This window comes from Osmerus eperlanus, unplaced genomic scaffold, assembly GCF_963692335.1.
Source record: "Osmerus eperlanus unplaced genomic scaffold, fOsmEpe2.1 SCAFFOLD_180, whole genome shotgun sequence".
NCBI lineage: Eukaryota > Metazoa > Chordata > Actinopteri > Osmeriformes > Osmeridae > Osmerus > Osmerus eperlanus.
This window is the reverse complement of record NW_026911784.1, coordinates 1-19,656: the sequence shown is the minus strand read 5'-3', so window position 1 is coordinate 19,656 and position 19,656 is coordinate 1. Positions and strand designations below refer to the sequence as shown.

The following is a 19,656-nucleotide window of genomic DNA, read 5'->3' as shown; positions in this document are numbered from 1 at the left end:
ACACACGCACAACCTTCCTATTGCCTTACTACATTCTACAGACAATTACTGTAATATACAATCATGGTTCTGATTCTTTAATTTTTAATTTTTTTTCTCTCTCTCTCTCTCTCTCTTCTCTCTCTCTCTCTCTCTCTCTCGGGCAACCGGGGGCTTTTCAGGAACGAGAGGATTAGCGAGAGACGAGCTGATGTCAGCGGAGGAGGGTAGAGGGGGAAGCGCGGGCGGAGGAGCGCGGAGGAGGAGGAGAGGAGCGAGGAGAGGGAGCGAGGAGAGCGAGGGAGGAGAGCGAGGAGAGCGAGGGAACGGCGGTATCAAACGCTGACCTGTTTTGGGCTGATAAGCTCAGTGTGCTTTGTGCAGAAGCCACTTGCTTTAATTTGGGGACTGCAACATTCAGAATTAATTAGCCCCAAGACTTGGTGCTGCCTCTGCCACTGAAGCCTACCGCTGCTAATGTACATAATAATGAAGCCTACCACTGCTAACATACATAAAGTACAACACTGTTCATGTATATATAGCCTACCATTGCTGAAATGCATAGCCTGTCTAGCATGCCATTGCTTGCCTGAGTAACCTGCTATTGCAAACATATATGTAGACTAACCCTAACAGATATGTAGCCTACCATTGCTAACTGTAGCCTGCCTATTTCAAACATATAGGCCCGTCCGACAGCTCAAAAACAGGCAGCCTAAGACTGCTCACATACATGTATCCTACCATAGCTAACTTACTGCACATGTAGCCTGTGACTGCTAGCATACATGTAGCATGCTAAAGCTAAAATGCAAACGTCTCACATACAAGGCTTTGAAGTGCAGTAGTAGTGTGTAGTAGCTATAGGTGTGTGTACTAGCAGTAGTGACAGTAACATTGATGTGAAGTCGGCAGTGTGGCTGAGTGCTTGTCCAGCTCTGTGTATCCCTACCTCAGCAGGACTCTATGTAGGCCATGTTCCTCATGTTATTTCCTTAAACTTATCAGGCCTACATGGACATCAGGGCTCTTATCATAAGTGGCAGCCATGAAATATGCAGAGCCTGTCGCGGGCCTTGCACCGCTCACCTTCTCCTTCTCTCCTTCTCCTCCTCCTCTCCCTCGCTTTCTCGAGCCCTGCATCACTGCAGACAGGGCACACGCTGCGCAGACCGCAAGAAAGGAAGAGAGCGGGATAGGGAAGAAAGAGAAGAAAGAGAAGAAAAGAGAACCTGGGGGATGACTGACTTTAACACGGCAGACACAGTGTTAGTGTCTGGTAGACACCTCCCAACACATGTTACCACCATTGGAACACGCTCCAGACACACAAGGTTCGGAACCGGGCAAACAGCAATCCATCCCGAGCGCTTTTCATTTTCAAAGTTTATTGAATGTATACTTTTTTTCTGGAAAATACTTTGGCACATAGAAAGCATTTGAGAAGCATTTGAGATATCTATCATACAAAGCACACAGGATAGCAGGGATTATTCCTCTCCAGCACTGAGAGTCAATCCTACAGTTTGTTTTTTTATTTATCAAACATGAGCTGAGGTTAATATAGTTCATGCACAAAGTTGCCTTCTCCGCCGGTGCACAGCCAATAGAAAACAACATACCGGTACACAGTTCAGCTGGAAACAGTTCTCATCCAAAGCTTCTACAATACTGACCACATTTGTTTAAAGACACATATCATAACATTTGACACAGGTTTCTATATATATTTATATATGTATGTATAGGTATTGGTAGTTGTTGTTGGTCATATTCGCAAAAAACAGAAGTCTGCCCTGTTCTTATCTACAAAGCACATTTTGGCAGAAACGAGACAGCTATGTTGGCTCTGCAGATGGAGAACCAAGAGACACCCGTCTATACCCTCTACTGCTCATTAGAACAGCTAGCTCACACACAGCGCTGCAGAGTGGTCTCTTCTACAGAGCACAGACACAGCGCTGCAGAATGGTGTCTCCCAGCACAGACACAGCGCTGCAGAATGGTGTCTCCCAGCACAGACACAGCGCTGCAGAGTGGTGTCTCCTAGCACAGACACAGCACTGCAGAATGGTGTCTCTTAGCACAGACACAGCGCTGCAGAATGGTGTGTCCTAGTACAGACACAGCACTGCAGAGTGGTCTCTCCTACAGAGCACAGACACAGCGCTGCAGAATGGTCTCTCCTAGCACAGACACAGCGCTGCAGAGTGGTGTCTCCTAGCACAGACACAGCGCCGCAGAATGGTGTCTCCTAGCACAGACACAGCGCTGCAGAATGGTGTCTCCTACAGAGCACATACACAGCGCTGCAGAATGGTCTCTCCTAGCACAGACACAGCGCTGCAGAATGGTGTCTCCTAACACAGACACAGCGCTGCAGAATGGTGTCTCCTAGCACAGACACAGCGCTGCAGAATGGTGTCTCCTAGCACAGACACAGCGCTGCAGAATGGTGTCTCCTAGCACAGACACAGCGCTGCAGAATGGTGTCTCCTAACACAGACACAGCGCTGCAGAATGGTGTCTCCTAGCACAGACACAGCGCTGCAGAATGGTGTCTCCTAGCACAGACACAGCAGTGTCCTACAGTCTGAGCCCACTGTGGCAACCCTCGACCTGATACCGTGTAACCAGCCCCCGAGCTCCCTGAAGACCCTCTGATGTAGAGTGCGATATGATGAGGCACCAGATAACCAGGGGTAACAACTGCTAACCTGCAACTGCCGCCACTCGCTTCGGCAGCAGTCGCCATGGTTACCAAGACTGACTACAGCCCACTGGGGTTGCCGTGGTAACTGACGCCCCCCCACCCCCCACCCACACCTCCCCCCTTTTTACTCTATATTCCACTCAGCAGGTTAGTTCCGATCATGTCTACCACAGGATTATTGCTAGCTTGGGTACAGCAAAACAAAACAACAGGACAGATATGACTTCCTGTCCGACTCGCAGAGCTCCCAGCACCGACTCCTTCACAGCGCTCCAATCAGACAGCAGTATTTCACAGCAGTGATTAAAAACCACCAGTTACATTATGGATACACAAAAATCCGGTCCCACTCTCTCACCATCACCCAACCCGATACATATCTTCCCATGTCTCTGGAACGAACCACAGGACAATGTCAACAGGGGTTGGGCCAGACCAAGCCTGGTTTAGGGGGAGAGGGGGGTGATGGGGGAGTGCCTGAAGGACATAGGTGTGGCTAAACAAAGGCTTGTTATGCGGACCTTCATCACAACACCACAGAAGCTAACACACACTCAAGCAGGTGTGTACCGCCACACATACACACCTTGTAAACATAAACCTTTTTATCATGCTTTATAACAAACCAAACCCTTGTCACTCTCGCTTATATGTATACTAGAGAAGGAGGATCGGTACTACCTATCGCTATGTAGCTAACTTCGCTCCAGGCATAACAAAAACAATAAACTCATGCAAACAGATCTGAATTAACATTCCAGTTTCTGCTGGCGTGAGCAGCCCATTGACTCTGTCATCCCAAGAAATGACAACAACCCACACCAGAGAAAGCAAAAGGTATGGACCTGAAATAACCAAGGAGCAAGAAAACTGATACCACAAATTACACACATTCTAGGTTATCATAAGGAATGCAGAAAGTTATGTGAGACACGTGAAAGCTTGTGTGTAAGAGTGTATATGTGTGTGTGAGAGAAAGTGTGTGTGCGTGCGTGTGTGTGGATGTGTGTCAGGACTGTGTAGTGTACTTTCTCTCAGTGTGGGACTGCAATATGTTAAGTTGGAGTGCATGTGTGTGTCTGTATACTGTGTGTGTGTGTGTCTGTGTTCTGGGCCTTAGCTCTGTTCTGGGCTAGCAGAGGGGAACTCTGGGTTGATGAAGGAGAAGCCCTCAAACTCGTCCTGGTCCAGGTTCTGGATGACTTCCTGGTCTGGGGGGGTCAGGACTGGGGGATGGCGGGTGAAAAAGCGATCAAAGTTCTCCGCCTCCTTTCCGCACTGTGGTGGTGGTGGGTGGTTGGGTCGGGAGGGGGTGGGGGGGTGGAGGGGTGGGAGGGGTAGAGAGGAGAACAAGAGAGAGATGGTGATGGACGGAGCAAGGCGGGAGCAACCACGAGTCTGAGATCGGACGTGACATGAGGGTGCATTCCTTCGCGAGGGCGCTACTTTTGAAGCATGGAGCATGAAGTACACAGCAACCTTCATCTGAACCTGCTCAGCTCCCCGGGCTGGAGATGGACAGCACAGCACTTCACAGGACCGATCCGATCAATCACACGCACACACGCACGCACACATGCACACACACCCACACAACGTCAGGAGAAACACACACAGACAGACGGATTACGCACACACGCGAGGAGGAGAACAAATGCCGGGTGGACGGAAGGAAGGATAGATTGTTAGGAAGGGAACACGGAGGGGCTGTGTGGCAGAGAGATGAATGACGAGAGATGAGGCTCGGCGAACAAACAGGAGAGCACATCCAGCACGACAGACATTCAATAAAACTCAACGGTCTTGTCAGGTGAGTTCTGCCAGTTTGACAGTCAGATAGGACTCGACAGCACTGAGAGGAGCCAACACCAGGTATGTACAGACGTATCCTGAAGATCCACCCCCGACGGACAGACAATAACCAGAGGAGCAGTGAGAGACACTGGACATGTACTGAGAGAGAGAAAGAGAGAGAGGGGGGGGGCGAGGAGATGGAGAGAGAGCGATGGAGAGAGAGAAAGGGGGGGGCGAGGAGAGATGGAGAGGTAAAGAGATAGAGAGGCAGAGAGATAGAAGTAGACACATGGAAAGGTGGAGACAGAGAGAGGGAGAGAGGGAGAGGGAGAGAGATCAGAGAACATGTGTTAGCGGAGACATCAGACGAGCGTGAAGCCAGTCGCGAATGTTTAACACCTCGAGTTCAAATGGTGACCCCCCTCGGTCACACAAACACACACAGTGGCCTGATCCAGAGCTCCAGATTTCCAGGACTTGCCTCCTCCATTCAGCTGAGGCCAGTCTTATTCAGATGCAGCCCCATCAGGGCAGGAGACAGCTGCATGAAGAACTCAGAAAAAAACCCTTAACAGCAGTGTGGCCTCCGGCTCTGTATGTGTGTGTGTGTGTGTGTGTGTGTGTGTGTGTGTGTGTGTGTGTGTGTGTGTATGCTTTCATATGACATCATCCTAACCTTATTCTACTTATGGTCGACCTGATTCCGCCGTTACTGGACCATAGAAATGCAACGCATAGATCCGATTCAGGCCTTTAGCTAAAATGGCACACATGTATAAACACACACACACACACACACACACACATTCCTGCCTGTAACAATAACAACAATAGAATCTCCCATACAGGCAGTGATCTGAACAAGCATCGTAAATGACACAGCCCACAGTATAATCTGTCTGTCACTCTTAGCCACAGCCCCCTCTCTATCTGCAGCCAAACACAGGAGCACACTAATAACCGAACCATAATCGCACCCCCCCACACACACACGCATGCATGCACGCACACACACACACATTACCAAACCATTGACCCTGCTGTACCGCAATCAGTGTCTCATATGGGCCTGATTCCCCTCGCTCGCCCTTGTGGGTACTAGGACTGACTCATTGGGCTGAATGTGAACCCTATTGTGTGTGTGTGTGTGTGTGTTTGTGCTTTTAGTAGACCACTGGTTTTTAGCAGAGGGTAAAAGATAGTGTGTATGTGAGCATGTGCATGTGTGACTGTGAGAATGTGTGTGTGTGTGCTGTGTGTGTGTGTGTGTGCTTTCACCCGGTGTATGTTCCATCAAGAACTGAGAATTGAGGCGAGAGCTTTTCTCTGTCCTCACAGATCGACCTGTCCACTGCCATTAGGATCACAGTTACCACGGCGACTGCTGGGGGTGGGGTGGGGGGGCGGGGCGCTATGGCAACACGACTGACACCACCGCCTCATCAACAGAAAATGTTGTGACACAAACACACGTGCACAACACACAAACGCTGCAGAAAGACAAGCCTGCCTCAAAGAGAAGTCGCAATGACAGAGGTAGGAAAGGAAGAAAGGCAGAAAAAAGAGACGCGAAAGAAGGAAGCGAGGAAGAGAGAATAGAGATGTGGAGGGGAGAGGGGGATAAGAGAGGGAGATAAGAGAGGGAGAAAGAGGATAGAGATGCAGAGGGGAGAGGGGGATAAGAGAGGGAGAAAGAGAATTGAGATGTCGAGGGGAGAGGGGGAGACGAGAGGTGGAGGGAGAGAGAGAATAGAGTGATAGTCAGGTGGGGAACACACGGAGAGAGATCACAGCTTCTGGAGTTGGCAGGAACATAATGAGCTGCTAAACACACACACACACACACACACACACGCACACACACACACACACACCCACAACCCCCACCCCACACACCCAGACTGTCTTTCTTACAATACCTGTAAACCCACTTCCCACTCCTCTGCCCTTTTTCTTTTAAGCGACCTCCCTTCCCCCCTCTTTCCCCCCTCTTTTCCTCCCTCCCTTCCTCTCCCTCCTTCCCTCCCTCTCCCCTGCTCCTGTGTTCCTGGCAGAGAGAGGTGAGGGCTGAGGTGAGACTGCCCTGGGCACCGTCTGGCCTGCATGAATAAATGAGAGAGAAAGAGAGCGAGTGAGACAGAGAGACAGAGAAAAAGAGCGAGTGAAAGAGGGGAGACAGAGAAAAAGACAGAGAGAGAGAGAGCGAAAGACAGACAGACAGACAGACAGGGAGAGAAGGAGATGGAAATGCAGAGAGAGATAAAGAGTCAGGGTGAGAGAAAGAAAGAGCAAACAAGAGAAAGGCCGACAGACAGGGAGAGAAAGACAGAAATACAGAGAGAGAGAGAGAGAGAGAGAGAGAGAGAGAGAGAGAGAGAGAGAGAGAGAGATAAAGAGATAAAACCAGACAAGAGAGGGAAAGTGTGAGGGAGAGAGAGAGGGCAGTAGAGCAGAGAGGCGGAACGAAGGCAGTGGGTTGAGAGCGAGATAAAAAGAGAGAGGAAGAATCCTGCCATCCTTATCAGGTCTTCAGATTATGCGGGACTACAAATCTGTCTTTGAATGAACGCTCTCCACTGAAGGCATGTCTTAGTGTGGGATTAGGCCTAATCTATGGATGGTGAAGCTGCCCTATGTACACCACTGCTGTGATCTGCTCCAGTCCTTGGTCTGCCATGACCTTCCTACAACAGTACGACTGATAGTCTGGACTCTTCACTGGACTCTGGACCACACCAACCAAAGCCCACACCAACTCCAATGGACATCTTCAAGATTCTCGTCACAGCCAACCTCATTACCACCATCATCATCTTCATCCCCCCACCATGTTCACCCTCATCATCATTACCACCATCATTATCGTCCTCATCATTGTCACCATCTTCGTCATCATCCTTATCACCACCATCATTATTTTGATCATACAGGTCTACTTACCTGTGTAGTATGTGTTTCATCAGGAAGAAGAACAAAAACTCATTAGGAAGACCGTAGAAACAGGAAAGAAAATAGAGGTAGACATTGCAAGAAGAGGAGAGGAAAGGGGGTGCGTGTAGGGGAGGGATCGGAGAGGCGAAGGTTGGGGTGAGGAGAGGAGGGAAGGTGAAGGGTGGGGTGAGGAGAGGAGGGTAGGTGAAGGTTGGGGTGAGGAGAGGAGGAAAGGTGAAGGGTGGGGTGAGGAGAGGAGAGGAGGGAAGGTGAAGGGTGGGGTGAGGAGAGGAGGGAAGGTGAAGGGTGGGGTGAGGAGAGGAGAGGAGGAAAGGTGAAGGTTGGGGTGAGGAGAGGAGGGTAGGTGAAGGGTGGGGTGAGGAGAGGAGGGTAGGTGAAGGTTGGGGTGAGGAGAGGAGGGTAGGTGAAGGGTGGGGTGAGGAGAGGAGAGGAGGGAAGGTGAAGGGTGGGGTGAGGAGAGGAGGGAAGGTGAAGGGTGGGGTGAGGAGAGGAGAGGAGGAAAGGTGAAGGTTGGGGTGAGGAGAGGAGGGAAGGTGAAGGTTGGGGTGAGGAGGGAAGGGGAAGGTTGGGGTGAGGAGAGGAGGGAAGGTGAAGGTTGGGGTGAGGAGGGTAGGTGAAGGTTGGGTTAGGGTTGCGGTTGGACCAACTTACAGCCTTGGGTTTGAACGGGGGCTGGACTTCCTTGTTCTCCAGCTTCTCCCAGTCCATGTAGCGGAAGAAGCCATGCTCCCTGATGTCCCTCTCCCCCTCGGGCCCACAGCCCAGACGCTTCCCTGGGTGCTTGGTCATCAGCTGGACAGGACAGGGTTAGAGGTCAGGGGTTAGGGTTAGAGGTCAGGGCTTAGGGTTCAGTGAAGAGGTCTAACCGAACCTGCATGTCCTTTTTTTCAATTAATTTGCTGTTTGTCTATCGACATACCCACCCAGTCACCCACTCACCCATTCATCCATTTATAACTCTACTCATGCATCGATCCATACCTTCTCTGTTCTGTGACTAGCAGGTATTAAGACCCCAAGGGGCTTCCTGAACCAATGCCTGCTCATACTACAGTTCATTCAGCTTGATCCCAATCACTGTTTCCACATGCACTGTGACAGGGCACTTAATTTGCCTGGGCCTGCAGCACCTCAACAAGCAGGGCCGAGGGCGTCCGAGACAGTGTGTCTAGCTCCCTTAGGAGACCTCGTCATAACTCATTACATTAACACTTAAACAACACTGACCACGGGTAGTGTTCATTTCAGATGAACTTACAGAGTGCAGGGGCAACATACACACGCACACACACACACAAACAGGAATGTGCTGTTTAATGCCGCGTGTTTGGCAGAGCTGAAATCCTCAATAATCTTTCGTCCGAAGGTACTTCTTGCACTGCTGAACCGTGATACTACACACTGCATGGGTGAGTAGTGGCTTTTGTCTGTGTGTGTGGTTGTGTATGTCTGTGTGAGTGCGTGAGGTTGTGTGTACGTGCGCGTGAGAGGAAGTAACTGTGTGCGCGGTTGGGTGTGCGCGTGTGTTTCTGGAGTGTGCGTGAGCGAGTGTACGTTGGGACAAACGGCTGTTTGACTAGGTGTTGAGTCGTTGAGTTGAACGCATACAGCGTTTCGGTAGTCAGGGCTGAAACAGAACAAGCCAAGCCTTTATAGGCACCTTGGTGTCCATTAAATATGCATGGGGCTCTGAAGTTTTACAGCACGGCTGTGTTAGCAAGGGAGAGGCAGGGGATAGGCCAGGTCCCTCCTCACTCACTACACACCCCCACACCCTGCCCCACCCCCACAGTGGGCCCGTAGAGTGTAGCATGCATTAGTGATGATTATTGAGCATAGTTCTACTACAGTAGATCTCCACCAGAGCATGATGGTATGGAGGCCCCTCCCACGCTTCCCTCTGGTCTTGATAGGGTTAACTCGGCGCGCGCGTGTTTGTGCGTGTGAGATCAGGAGGGTGTGCGAGTGTTGGCGTGTGAGTGCGTAACCATATGGCGGAGGACGATTATGAGGATGTGTGGGGAGGTGTGTGGAGGCCGATCGTGCGCGTGCTTGTGTGGAGGTGTGTGGAGGCTGGTGTGTGTGTGTGCGCGTGTGTGTGCGCGCTTCGCGGGGCAGATAGAAGTGGTAGTGGAACACATACTGTAAACCAGCGGGGCTCCACAAAGTACGGGGTGAAAGCTTAGAGCGACTGAAGGACGTAAAGATAAAGACAAAGTACAAAGAGAATGAAGGAGATAGCAACAGGGAGACGGCAGGCAAAGGCGGCCGGTGGGAGACCGAGAGGAAGAGTGCACATGAAATGAGCAGGGCACAATGGAGGCAGGGGAGGGAGGCAGGCCTGGGAAGAGAGAGAGAGAGATAGAGAGAGATAGAGAGAGAGAGAGAAAGAGAGAGGGGGGAGCGTCAAAGAGAGGGAGGGCCAGAAAAATAAAGAGGAGGCAGAGAGAGGGGAGCAGCACGTCCGGCTAGCGGAGACCTCTGACATTTCCTACCCTTTCTGCAGCATGACAGATGGGAGGAAGGGAAGCCACAGGATTATCAATAGGATGACTGTGTGTGTGTGTGTGTTTGCGTTTAGGCAAGTTCCTGTGCGATCTAACTATAGGATGGGTTCTTCCTAGTGCAGTGGCTGGTCTAGGGTGCAGCCGGAACCGTATCCTTGAGAGCTGAGGCCCAGGAAGAAGACTACGTCTGACCCAGACTAGACGGCTCTGCTCTGGGATCAATATACGAAGGATAAGACACATCAACTGTTTTACCCATGAGCCGTTGCGTATTTTGCAGAAATAAATTGCTCATGGACCGACATGGGGCCAGCTGAATGCATTACAGTGGCAAGAGAAGCTAAATTTGGCTTCTAGGTGTATTTGGCCTCGAGGTGTATTTATGTGTACTATACACAGTTGGTCATCATCATGCATAATTCCACTAGATTAAAGACATATCTAGAACAAATTGTGTGGTAACTTGGTTTTACGATTGTTCGCATATTCTGTTTGTTTTAAGGTTTACTACTGTTACTTTTGCTCAATTTGGGTTCTGATGCTGTCGGTGAGGAGTTGTCGCAGGTCCCATTAAATCTGAACTTCTGCGTTGTGATGGAGCAATTTTCTTAACCTTGATATACTCCCCATATATTTCAATTGTATCAATTGTGTTATATCAATGTCATTCTACCAGGAGTTGACATAACTCAAAAAGGCTAATGGAAAATGTTGCCTTAATTCTTTGCATCGACCCGGTGTAATTTTTTTTCGTGTAGCTCAGTTAGATTTAAGTAATAGTTTTTAGAGTGTACGTCATGCTATTTATTTATTTATTTGAAGTAGATTTGACACTGGGAACACCTGTAACATAAACAAAAAACCTTAACATTTTTGTTTATGTTAAGGACAATTTATCTCCAATTACGTTCAAATTAATTTCCTGACCGTTTTAGGTAGGCTGTACTCAAGGTTTTTGTCATTGTCGTGTAATTAATATAATTTATGGTAAATGTTACCAAATGTTTTATTAGTTAGATTAAGGTAATCGCTTTTACAGTGCACCACTCAGGTACCCAGTCTTACCACTGCATGTTCTATTCCTATAGCTTACATGAATGCTACGCTATCAATAGCTAAGCTTATGCTAGTGATAATATCACCAAGCTCTCAAGTGTTTTAAGAGGGTGTGTGTGAGCGTGTGTTAAAGTGTGTATGTGTGCGTGAGCGTGTTAGAGTGTGTGCGTGGGAGAGAGTGAGAGACAGATGATCAGAGAGACATTCTAGTGAAGAGCACTGGAGCATATCTTAAATGGGTCTGCATGCAGATGAGAACACGCTGCTCAATTGCGAGAGAGTGGGAGTGGGGGCAGAGAGAGAGAGAGAGGGAGAGTGTGGGAGATGGGGGAGGAGAAAGAGAGTGAGACTGGGAGAAGGAGAGAGTGGGAGTGGGGGCAGGAGAGGAGAGGGAGGTAGAGACAGAGACGGAGAGGGAGAGAGAGATGATAGGTCTGAGCTGTGGGGGAACAAGGGAGCATCCATACATTGCGCTCTCTCTGTTTCTCTGTGTGTGTGTGTGTGTATGTGTGTGTGTGTGATTACTGGGGGCACTGAAGCGCAGCGTCAGAGGATGAGACAGAGGAGGGCTTGATGGAGAGAGCTGGGTCCATTTAAGGCAGTAATCAGCTCACACACATATATGCGCCAACACATAGACAAGCACACGCGCACACACACACACACACACACGCACAGTCTGTGTTCATAGGAATGACTGTCTGAGAGAAGGCTTCTGTTTACACAACAGTGGTGCTACGGCCCGCTCTCCAAAGTGTGATTAAGAAAGAGAACCCCACACAAACACAAACACAGACACCAACACACAAACGCATACACACTAATGCACGCACAGACACTCAAGGAACTTTTCCGCGCTGACGGAAATGTCAGGGCTTCATTTGGTATGGGGTGCTATTCGGAGGCTTGTTGGGAGAGGACTCGGGAATCTGACAGCTTCCACGGATAACTGAGCGCACAGTGCAGGCTTAAACTATTAGAGCTGCTCTCTGCCTCTGTGTGTGTGTGTGTGTGTGTGTGTGCGCGCGCTTAGAGAGATAGAGAGGATGTACAATACAGAGAGAGACAGGGAAAAAGAGAAAGACAGAAAGAGAGACAGAGAGAGAGGGAGAAAGAGAGAGAGAGAGAGAGAGAGAGGAGGAGACAGGAAGCTTAACAATGAACACTGCAGAGAAAGTGAGGGAGGGAGGGCAACTCTCTTTCACAGTAGAGGTGAACAATGTTGTTTCACACACCACACACACTTCCTCACAACGTGTTCAATTATGCAGCTCATCTTGATGACCCCCCCCATCCCCCCCTGCCATCGCTTGACGATGACGTGTGCCTGTACACGTATCATTGCAGCATGTGTGTGTGTTTGTGTGTGTGTGCGTGTGCGTACCTGTGTGTGTGTGTGTGTGCGTACCCGTGTGTGCGTACCCGTGTGTGTACGCGTGTGTGTGAGTGCCAGTGTGTGTGTGTGTGCAGACTCACCCCTTTGCAGATGGCGACAGCCTCTTTGGACATGGACTTGGGGTAGGACACATGGTGCTCCATGATGGACTGGAACAGCTCATCCTCGTCTTCACCGTCGAAGGGAGGCTGGGGAGAGAGGACGTGCACGCACGCACGCAAAATACACACACATACATGCACACACACAGACACACAGGCCAACACACACACATTCATCTTAAGGCTCCCCAAAAGCCCTCCTGCCCAGTCCACACGCACACACACAGCCCCAAACACTGACCTGCCCAGCTAGCATCTCGTACAGCAGCACTCCGAAGGCCCACCAGTCGACAGACTTCCCGTAGGGCTGGTATGCAATGATCTAAAACACACGGCATGATGGGAGAAAAAACTGTCTGTAGGAGTGTCTGAACCTGGACCCAGAGCTTCATAGAGACCTGCATACAGAGCCCTACACACAGACCTGCATACAGAGCCCTACACACAGACCTGCATACAGAGACCTACACACAGACCTGCATACAGAGCCCTACACACAGACCTGCATACAGAGACCTACACACAGACCTGCATACAGAGACCTACACACAGACCTGCATACAGAGACCTACACACAGACCTGCATACAGAGCCCTACACACAGACCTGCATACAGAGACCTACACACAGACCTGCATACAGAGCCCTACACACAGACCTGCATACAGAGACCTACACACAGACCTGCATACAGAGACCTACACACAGACCTGCATACAGAGCCCTACACACAGACCTGCATATAGAGCCCTACACACAGACCTGCATACAGAGACCTACACACAGACCTGCATACAGAGACCTACACACAGACCTGCATACAGAGCCCTACACACAGACCTGCATACAGAGCCCTACACACAGACCTGCATACAGAGCCCTACACACAGACCTGCATACAGAGACCTACACACAGACCTGCATACAGAGCCCTACACACAGACCTGCATACAGAGACCTACACACAGACCTGCATACAGAGACCTATATAAAACCTGGATCCAGACACCTACACACAGACCTGTGTGGAGACCTTCTGGAAACAGAGACCTACGTTGCTTCATATGTAAAACATGAGAACAAAGATTTTGGACTCTTTGTAGTTGGATGTATGTGTGCACTCACAAGTGTGTGTGTCTGTGTGTCTGTGTGTGTGTGTGTCTGTGTGTGTGTGTGTCTGTGTGTCTGTGTGTGTGTGTGTCTGTGTGTGTGTGTGTGTGTGTGTGTGTGTGAGTGAGTGAGTGTCAGTGCAGGTGAGATGTGTGACCTGCTGAAGTCACGATGCATTAAGCACTCCGTAACGACATCAATAATACAGCTCTGGAAAGTGTGTATGTAGGCACAATACACACACACACACACCTCGGGAGCGATATAGTCGGGCGTGCCACAGAAGGTCTTGGTGGTGACACCATCCAGCATGTTCTCCTTACACATCCCAAAGTCGGCTATCTTGATGTGGCCCTCGGCATCCAGCATTACGTTGTCTAACTTCAGATCCCTGTGGACGATAATGCACACACACTTCAACTCTGAGTCACACACACACCCTTACACACTGAGTAACACACACACCCTTACACACTGAGTAACACACACACACCCTTACACACTGAGTGACACACACACACACACACACTTACACACAAAGTAACAAACTGATAACAGTAGCACAATCATCCAAATGTGGTAAATGGGGATATCAGTGGGGAACAGTTCACGGTATTGTCTGGACGGAGATGAGGAGGTGTGTGAGATGGGTGTGAGGTGTGTGTGTGTGTGTGAGAGATGGGTAAGAGGTGTGTGAGATGCGAGCGAGGCATGTGTGAGGTGTGTGAGAGAGGTATGTGAGGTGTGAGTGAGGTGTGACGTTACCTGTAAATGATGCCCTTCAGGTGCAGGAAAAAAAGGCCTATGGCAATCTCTGCGGCATAGAACCTACACACAAACACACGTAAACACACACACACACATTCACACACAGGAAGGGGGAGAAACGGAGACAGAGAGAAAGAATATCCGTTTATTTGAGGGATGAGAGTAAAGGTCATTGCTGTCTCTTCTGTGCCAGATATCAGCTGATAAGATCAACAGGAAGCAGCAAGATGCACATCCTGTCGACAGTGCTGTTGTGTGTATGTGTGTGTGTGATTACGTGTGCAAGTTTGTGTGTGTGCATGTGTGTATTTGTGTGTGTGTGTATTTGTCTGTGTGTTTGTGTTTATACTCACACAGCATGGGGTTCCTTGAACTTGCCAACCTGCTGTATCTGATACATAAGGTCTCCACCATTGATGTACTCCATTACAAAGTACAAGCGGTCCTGGGGGAGGGAGAGAGAGAGAGAGAGAGAGAGAGAGAGAGAGAGAGAGAGAGAGAGAGAGAGAGAGAGAGAGAGAGAGAAGAGAGAGAGAGAGAGAGAGAGAGAGAGAGAGAGAGAGAGGGGGGGGGGGTAGGAGAGAGGTGGAGGGTTAAACAAACCCAGGGATGTAAACCGCCTCGGCATCCATTCACACCAATACAGACTAGTGCTGGATTGTAACTACTGTACACTTGCAGTTGCATGCATTTGGGTGTGAATGTGTGTGTATGAAGGGGAGTGGAAATAATAAGAGGAAGGACGAGAGACGCGTGTGTGTGTGTCTACAGTATATCTGCGTGTGTGTTTGCATGGTACAGTGTGTGTGTGTGTAATAGCTTTTTTCCCCCCGTCCTGGTAAGTCCTATTTGAGCAGCTTCCTGGGAGGCAGTCTGACGTCCTCTGGTCAGGGAATTACTGTCTGAGAAGGATTAACGACTTCAAGGGTGTGTGTGTGTTTGTGTATGCATGTGCGATTGCGTCTTCGCGTGCCGTGTGTGCGCGCGCGTCAGTGATTGTGTCTCTCAGCGGGCGCGGACGCCAGTGCGCGTCTGCGTGCGTTATTCCCTGCGCGTGCTGCAGGTGCGGGATCGTCTCCCAGCGTGTCGTGCTCGTGGGTTACCATGGTCTGGAAGCAGGAGTGCAGCTGGGTGAGGAAGGGGGGCTTCCCAGCCAGGGCCAGGACCCTCTTCTCCACCATGGTGCACTCCACGTCGTCGTCCTGGATCACCACGTCCTTCTTCAGGATCTTGATGGCGTACAGCTCCTCCGTGCCCTTGCGCTCCGCCAGCATCACCTGGAGGGACACACACACACACAGCGCAGGTGTGAGCGTGCGTTTCGAGTGAGTTTGAATGAGTGCGAGCGTGCGTGTGGGTGGGTGTGTGCGCCTACAGTACATGCGAGTGTGAAGCCCCCACCCGTATGTGTGTGTGCGTGTGCTTGTGCACGCGTGTGATAAGAGAGTGGGTGTAAATAGAAGAAATAGAAGGTAGAGGACGATGGATAGGGGCGGAGGAGAGAAGCAGATGAGAGAAGAGAGAGAGAGAGAGAGAGAGAGAGAGAGAGAGAGAGAGAGAGAGAGAGAGAGAGAGAGAGAGAGAGAGAGAGAGAGAGAGAGAGAGAGAGAGAGAGAGAGAGAGATTGGCAGCAGTCAAGCAATTCAGAAACATATTCTCCATAATCGAGAAATCTGGAAAAACATCTGCTCACAATCTCGCCTCTAGGACACACACACGCTGGTGGGAGCTTTCACAACACGTTCTGTCTCCGTGGAGATGGGAGAGACTGACTAGGGTGAGTATGAGTGTATTTATGAGTTTCCACTGTCTCTGTCTTAGTATGTAGTAGTGTGTGTGTGTGTGTGTGTGTGTGTGTGTGTGTGTGTGAGGTAGGGACAGTGGAAAGAAGGAGGGGAGGAAGAAGGAGTAAATTGCTTCTTAGTTCTCCTCCAACAAGGTCAAAAAAACTTCCAAATCCAAAAGACAGAAACGTTCCAGTGTGTCTCCACTGTCCTGGTCTCTCTATACGAGCCAGATTAAACATATGACCGTTATACCCTTGGTGTCTTTTACTCTGGTCTAACGTCATGTTTCTCTGTGGATCCTTAATAAAGCACTCAGTACTGGAACGAGGAGTATGTTCCCTATTGCCATCTCCTCAACCTTGTCAAGAAGTCCATGTGAGGAGAGAGGTTGGAGGAAACTTTGGTATGGTTATAAATATGCAGCTGGGAAAACTAATGGGACTGGCAAGGTCTTGGATTTTACTGAGGCACAAACAGATATAGAGACTCTAAAAGCAGAGCATTTAGAAGTGTCTCGCTCTGTGTGTGCGTGTGTGTGTGTGTGTGTGTGGGGGGGGGGGGCTCGGGAGTGTTTATCTATGTGTCCTGTATGTGGGTCTGCAGTGAGTGTGTTTGTGTGTGAGAGTGCTTTTCCCCGACATGCCCATATGGTGACAGTGTGACTCTATGTAAATACAAACTCGGTAAAGTTGAGCTTCAGAGAGGACACCATCTGTTCTCCTCCTCTGCAAGCCCAGCAGCAAGGACACATATTGGAGTAGCACGTGTCAACATTAGACATTGAAGTTGCCATGTCACAGGTAGACATTTCGATGTCATAATAAGAGGTCACTATGTCACAGGACGAGACAAGGAGGATAAACAAATTCTTAAGGAGACGTGACAGTGTCATAAAAATCTACGATCACCTCATAAAGAGACATCGCCATGTCATGCATGCCGCAAGGAGACGAAAACATGTCTTAAGGAGGCCTAGTGATGCCATAAGGTGACATCACGGTGTCACAGGGAGCCATTACGATGTCATAAGGAGGCATTACGGTGTCGTGAGGAGGAATGATCATTCCATGAGGAGGAATGATCGTGTCATGAGGAGGCATCGCCTTGCCGTAAGGAGACATCTTGGCTTCTGAACAGGGCGTCTGCAGGCAGCCTGTGTCCAGGCAGTCATCCACAGTGCTGCATTAGGATGGAGAATGTCTCATGTCTAATGGCTTCTGCATTACCTTCAGTCGACACACAGGGAAAACCTGTAGCCCCTGACCCAGGGATGCAGACAGATAGGTGTGTGTGTGTGTGCTCTGGATAAGAGCGTCTGCTAAATGACAACAAAAAAAATGACTAAATGTGTGTGTTCAATATTCCAGTAATGATCAACTCTGTCTCTCCACACTGATGTATCCATATCGCTTTAAATGCCTGTTGCTATGGAAACAGCAGGCAGCCAGAACAGAGGTCTAGATAGACAATGCCGACTCTCTTTTCTCTGGCTCTCTCCCTCTCTCTCCCTTTATCTCTCTTGTCTTTTTCTCCCTCCTTCTCGTTCACTCTTTCTTCCTCACACTCTTCTTCAACCTCCCTTTTCTATCCCAGTCTACTTCTCCATCCCTCCATTTGTCCTCGTCATTCTTAGAACCTTACCCATCTCTACCTTCTTTGCTCTGCTTGGCCAATCTCCCTCCCCCTCTCTCTCTCTCGCTCTCTCTCCACCTCTATCTCTCTCGCTCTCGCTCTCTGCTTCTTTCATTCATGTTTTCCTCCCCAGCCTGTCGCTCATCCTGTCCCTTGTGCTCCGTCTTCACCCCGCTTTCGATCCCTCCACCCCCCCTGCGCCTTCTCCGTCCCTCCCCCCTCCGTCTCAGTAATATGACCATGTCCTTGTCTCGGAGCTGATTACCTGCTCCTGATTCCCCATTCAGACACACGGTCAGACCGAGAGGAGGGAGATGGGAAAGAAGGTGGGAGGAGGGTAGAAAGAGAGGGGAGAAGGGGCGAAGGAGGAGAGGGAGAGAGAGGGAGAGAGGGAGAGAGAGAGAGAGAGAGAGAGAGAGAGAGAGAGAGAGAGAGAGAGAGAGAGAGAGAGAGAGAGAGAGAGAGAGAGGGGGGGAGGGAGAGAGAGAGAGAGAGAGAGAGAGAGGGAGGGAAGAGAGAGAGAGGGAGGGAAGAGAGAGGGAGGGAGGAGAGAGAGAGAGGGGGGCAGAGAAGATGGGGGCACTCTAAGTGGGGAGAGAGAAAGGAAGGGGACAGAGGGGTGTTGACACACACACACTACACACACACACACACACAAACAACACACACACATATGCAGGTTACCTTGCCGAAGCTGCCCTTGCCCAGCACCATGAGGAAGTTGAAGTCGCAGAGCTTGATGCGGTCTCGGTTGCCGTTCGAGTCAAACTTTGAGGCGGCGTTGGCGGACGAGCTCTCTGTGTTCTTGGTGCTCGGACCAATCTTAGCTCTCTGCACAGGAGACCAAAGTGACATCATCAGAAAGGGACAGCACACAGTTTCACCTTAAAAAAAAAACAACCTCCATCCACATCTGCCAACTGCACAGTACATTTGGTTTAGTCTTCGCCACACAAGGCGAGTTCAAACGTTGAGGACTGGGTGAGGGGCGCCATTTAAATATTTAGGATAGTCGGTTTAAGTAGTGAACACTGGTGAGCATAGAAATACAACACAGCGGACAGTGATAGCTCTTCCCAATATCTGTAGGCTCTGAGAGATTCAGCTGCAGCGCAGCAGTCAGAACGGGTCTACCTTGACTCCTCTCAAGCTTTTCTCTGAGTGGAAGTTTGAGTTTGTCAGTTCAAAGCACCCTTCTCCCCCCGGTGTCTGTGTGTGGGTGTGTGCGTGCGTGCATGTGGTGTGTGTGCGTGTGTGTGTTGCTATGTCTGAGAGAGAGTGATGTCAGCTTGACTCTTCTATCCTCTCCTCATCAATGGATAAAAGGCTCTATCTGTCTGTATCAGTAATACACACACACACACACACACACCCCTCTTGTCTCAGTGTTGTGTGGGGCTGTGTTGCAGGGGAGAGCTAGGGGTATTTGGGAGCAGTGGAGCATGTTGAAGCCGATGCTCTCACTTCAGACAGAGTCTTCAGAGATTAACGTTTGTCTGCCTCCCTCCCACCCACCCACCACCCTCCACCCACCCACCCACCCACCCACCCACCCACCCACCCACCCACCCTCCCACCCACCGCATTAACCACAAGCCAGCCTCCATTCTCTCTCTCTTTCTGAGTGTGTGTGTGTGGTGGGGGTGGATTGACGTTCCCCTTGTGTCCTTACTTAAAAAAAGAAAAAAGAAAAGGTAATGTCATCCATGGCGTCGCGATGTTTGCGAGCCATTAGTGTGCATGGGACAGAGGCAGCGAGAGAGTGCATGTGTGTGTACGTGCGTACACGTATGTGTGTGTGTGTGTGTGTGTACCCAATATGCACAGTGTACCGAACAATAATGAGGAAAGAAGCAAT

At 50.0% G+C, this 19,656-nt stretch overlaps 1 protein-coding gene across 1 annotated transcript; it reads right to left on the bottom strand.

Annotated features, from left to right (window-relative positions):
* Positions 1-1,350: 1,350 nt before the first annotated feature.
* LOC134016600 (protein kinase C beta type) lies at positions 1,351-18,629 on the bottom strand (the record flags this gene model as incomplete). Its single annotated transcript, XM_062455946.1, has 9 exons — positions 1,351-3,973; positions 8,093-8,233; positions 12,481-12,588; positions 12,743-12,823; positions 13,864-14,002; positions 14,377-14,439; positions 14,733-14,824; positions 15,483-15,656; positions 18,483-18,629. Coding segments are annotated over 9 exons (1,107 nt in total), but the record flags the coding sequence as incomplete, so codon positions are not given.
* Between the last annotated feature and the right edge of the window lie 1,027 nt (positions 18,630-19,656).